The following is a 4,178-nucleotide window of genomic DNA, read 5'->3' as shown; positions in this document are numbered from 1 at the left end:
TTACCGAGGCATCATTCAGGCCACGTCGTTAAATAATAAACAAAGCTAGCCCCTTACACATGAAGCATAATAAATACTTTACAATGACACGTAAATGAAGTAATACACAATACTGTATGAAAAGAATACACATGTAGCCTGCAGTTGTCCCGGGAAGTGATGTCATATTATACAACATTTTACGGACAAAAAAAAATCTTTATGAGACAACTGTCTCCACATCCCATGTTCATTTTGGTCTTTGTGGAGTTCTTGATATAAACCAGTTCATAAGTCCTTATGCTAATTTTCACTCGATTTATAAATATGAAGTTCACTGGAGCTGAAGACATCACTTCTTGAGAGGATAGCACATGCTATTAGCCAATGAAATATAAATATTATACACAGACGTGCCTTATAATTATACTCAAAGACACCAGCTATTTAATTGCTATTCCTTCCTTTGTATTCCAGGTCTGCAGAAACCACCACCCGCAGGAGTCGAGGAGGGGAAGGGTGGGGGCAGTCCCTGTGTAGTATGGACAGTAAGAGAACAGGCATCAAGAGGAAACACGGCACAAAATCAATTCCCAGACACATCGGTGGGAACAACACAGAGTCAAGCGAGGGCGTGACCAGACACCAGAAGCACGTGACCACTAGTAACGCCGCCAGTCAGACCCAGCCGGCGATCATTATGAAAGACGGGGGCCTGGACGCCGACACCCTGATAGAGGTCATGGCAGTTCACCCATACAACAAAAGGGACCCCACCCGTTTCGACTCTGCCTTCCAGAATGCTGAGTTAGACTCCAAGGGGGATGCGAACAAGCAGGAGGTGATTGGCGTCCTGGGCAGCGGGGACTACGGCAGGGCGATTGCAGGGAAGATCGCTCAGTCTGGCTACACTGTCCTTATCGGCTCTCGTGACCCAGGCAATCCGCAGATACAGTGAGTACCCCTGAGGGACCTGGCGGTGGTGGTGGTGGTGATGGTGATAGTGGTTGATCATTCCTGTCCGGACTCGACTCTTTGCCGACCGGGACCTTCAGCGGGCATCGTTGTTTTGTTGCCCTAAGCCAGAGCCTCTCTTACGTTAATAAGAGAGACTAGGTGATTTGCCGCCGTGATTTTTTCTTGTAGTAGTAGTAGTAGTAGTAGTAGTAGTTGTTGTTGTTGTTGTTGTTGTTGCTTCTCTTTTTTTTATTTTACAATTATTATTATCATCAGTAGTAGTAGTAGTAGTAGTAGTAGTAGTAGTAGTAGTAGTAGTAATAGTAGTAGTAGTAGTAGTAGTAGTAGTAGTAGTAGTAGTAGTAGTAATAGCAGTAGTAGTAGTAGTAGTAGTAGTAGTAGTAGTAGAGAGTAGTAGCAGTAGTAGTATCGTTATTGTTCTTGCTATTATTATTCTTTTCATGCGCCTCAAATATGATTGAAGCAATATTTAAAAACAAAAATCTAAAACTGAGAATGAACGGCGAATTTCAGGGAGAATGATGAATGGCGAGGGAAAGATATTGATGGTAGGGTGTGGCCCAGGGGTAGCTTGCACACACACATGGCTTATGCCGGAAGGAGTGAAGAGTGGGAAGAGAGGCTTCTGCTTTGCTGTCTTTTTATTCTACTGTCACCTTAGTAGTCTTAGGACAGGTCACCTCGTGAGGCCCGCAAGGTCTGTTGTGGCCTGTATTTCTATGTAACTCTCTGTAACCCTCTCTCTCTCTCTCTCTCTCTCTCTCTCTCTCTCTCTCTCTCTCTCTCTCTCTCTCTCTCTCTCTCTCTCTCTCTCTCTCTCATTTAGACAAACATAACTTGATAAATCAGTCACAGCATGGCTTCACGAAAGGGAAGTCTTGCCTGACAAACTTGTTAAGTTTTTACAGTAAGGTGTACGAGGCAGTAGATAATGGTGATAGTTATGATATCTTATATCTGGACTTTAGTAAAGCATTTGACAAGGTACCCCATCAAAGGCTCCTGAGAAAGGTTAGGGCACACGGGATAGATGGGAAGGTGTTAGGCTGGATAGGGTCATGGCTTGGTAACAGGCGACAGAGAGTGGTAATAAACGGCTCGAAATCCGAGTGGGGTCATGTAATTAGTGGGGTGCCACAGGGATCAGTATTAGGGCCATTGTTATTTCTAATATATATCAATGACTTGGATAGTGGAATTAGTAGTGATGTTAGTAAATTTGCGGATGACACAAAGATAGGTAGATTAATTAGGTCAGAATCGGATGCCATCGCCTTGCAGGCACACTTAGATAGAATGAATGAATGGACGGATAGATGGCAAATGCAATTTGATATCAATAAATGCAAAGTGCTTAGCGTAGGTAGAGGAAACCCACACAATAGGTACACATTAAACAACCAAACTCTGGTAGGTACAGGGCACGAGAAAGATTTAGGAGTTATAGTTAGCTCTGAACTCCGTCTAGGGAAACAATGCATAGAAGCCAGAAACAAGGCAAATAGGGTAATAGGATTCATTTTTAGGAGTGTTAAAAGTAGAAGGCCGGAAGTAATATTAAAGTTATACTTGGCGCTGGTCAGACCTCATCTAGACTACGCTGTGCAGTTCTGGTCCCTACATTACAGGAAAGATATAGGTCTATTAGAATCAGTATAGAGGAGAATGACTAAAAGGATACAGGGGATGAGGAGTATTCCTTAGGAGGCGAGGTTGAAGCTGTTAAATTTACATTCTCTAGAGAGACGTAGGTTAAGAGGGAACCTGATAGAAGTCTTTAAGTGGTATAAGGGTTATAACAAGGGAGATGTAAGCAAAATTCTTAGGATCAGCAACCAGGGTAGAACAAGAAATAACGGGTTCAAGCTTAAAAAATTTAGGTTTAGGAAGGAGATAGGAAAAAATTGGTCCTCAAATAGAGTGGTAGATGAGTGGAACGGACTCAGTAATCATGTAGTTAGTGGTAGGACACTAGAGAGCTTTAAGAGAAGATTAGACAAGTTTATGGATGGGGATAACAGATGGAAATAGGTAGGTGTGTTTCATACAGGGACTGCCACGTGTAAGCCTGGTCGCTTCTTGCAGCTTCCCTTATTTCTTATGTTCTTATGTTCTCTCTCTCTCTCTCTCTCTCTCTCTCTCTCTCTCTCTCTCTCTCTCTCTCTCTGTAAAGTTCATGGAATGCTTTTTAAGAACTGCGTGTTGTTAACTTCAATTTGCTTATCTTGTAAAAATGTAATGGGAATGTAATAAAACTCATACATCTCCAGAGAGAGAGAGAGAGAGAGAGAGAGAGAGAGAGAGAGAGAGAGAGAGAGAGAGAGGGGGGGGGGAGGAGGGAATCAATACCAGTTGTTAGTGGTGGAAGAGAAATGTCACACGAGCTTCCCAAAACTCAAACACTCTGGCTACTGTTCCTGGAATCCCTCCACGCTGGTGATACACGTGGCTGCGAATCGAACGTACAGTACTTCGTCTCTTCCTCCCGGGCGTTAACCGTACCCTTTACTACTGCGCCGTCCGAGTGAGGTGTTGCAGTACCATCCATGTGATGTATAGGTACAGTTGGCGATTCTACCCTTCACATTTGTCCTGTCATCAGTTATTCTCTCAAGATGATGTTCATAACTGTCGCTTAGCTATTACGGAATGCTTGCTACTGACGGAGAGATTTTTTTTATTGATCCTTAGTAGTTCAGTAGCTTGTTTGGATCTTTGTAATCTTTCTTTGAATTACATAGTGATTACTTGAAATTAGATTGAATTGTCTTTTTCGTTTTATTTATTTTTTTTATTTCTACTGTACCTCTCCATATGATCTTACATTTATTTCATAGCACGCCTTTTTACATCTTATAGATCGTTAAACATCTATGAAAGTAGGTTTGTTGTTCTTGATGGTAATGGTGGTGGTGCTGGTCATGGTGGTGGTGGTGGTGGTGGTAGTGGTTGTGAAGGTGGTGTATTTCTTCCTACATGATTAAACATTATACAGTACATTATACATATCTTTATGGGATGAGACACCTACATATATTTCGAGCAATTCTAAGCACAAAAAACTATAGCAAGGTGTTCTCATCACCTCCACCCTCTCATCCTCTAGCGTCGTGTCACCTCACTTGCTTCAATGTTCTCGGTGTCTTAATTTTATCCCTGTATTTTTTTTCTCCTTTCAGTCAAGACTTACTCTGTACATCGATTAATGGAATAATTATTCA

At 42.2% G+C, this 4,178-nt stretch overlaps 1 protein-coding gene across 1 annotated transcript in view; it reads left to right on the top strand.

The window, feature by feature from the left end:
• The first annotated feature begins 479 nt into the window (after window positions 1-479).
• The window catches only part of LOC135101653 (metalloreductase STEAP4-like), a 25,509-nt gene continuing 21,810 nt past the window's right edge, over window positions 480-4,178 (top strand). The window contains exon 1 of the mRNA XM_064005943.1: window positions 480-933. Within this exon, the coding sequence (XP_063862013.1) occupies window positions 521-933 (413 nt within the window). The 5' untranslated portion in view covers window positions 480-520. The remainder of the gene's footprint in view (window positions 934-4,178) is intronic.

The sequence above is a fragment of the Scylla paramamosain genome, chromosome 6 (assembly GCF_035594125.1).
Source record: "Scylla paramamosain isolate STU-SP2022 chromosome 6, ASM3559412v1, whole genome shotgun sequence".
NCBI classification, from domain to species: Eukaryota; Metazoa; Arthropoda; class Malacostraca; order Decapoda; family Portunidae; genus Scylla; species Scylla paramamosain.
Note: the sequence above shows the minus strand (reverse complement) of the source record. Positions and strands in the feature narration are given on the sequence as shown.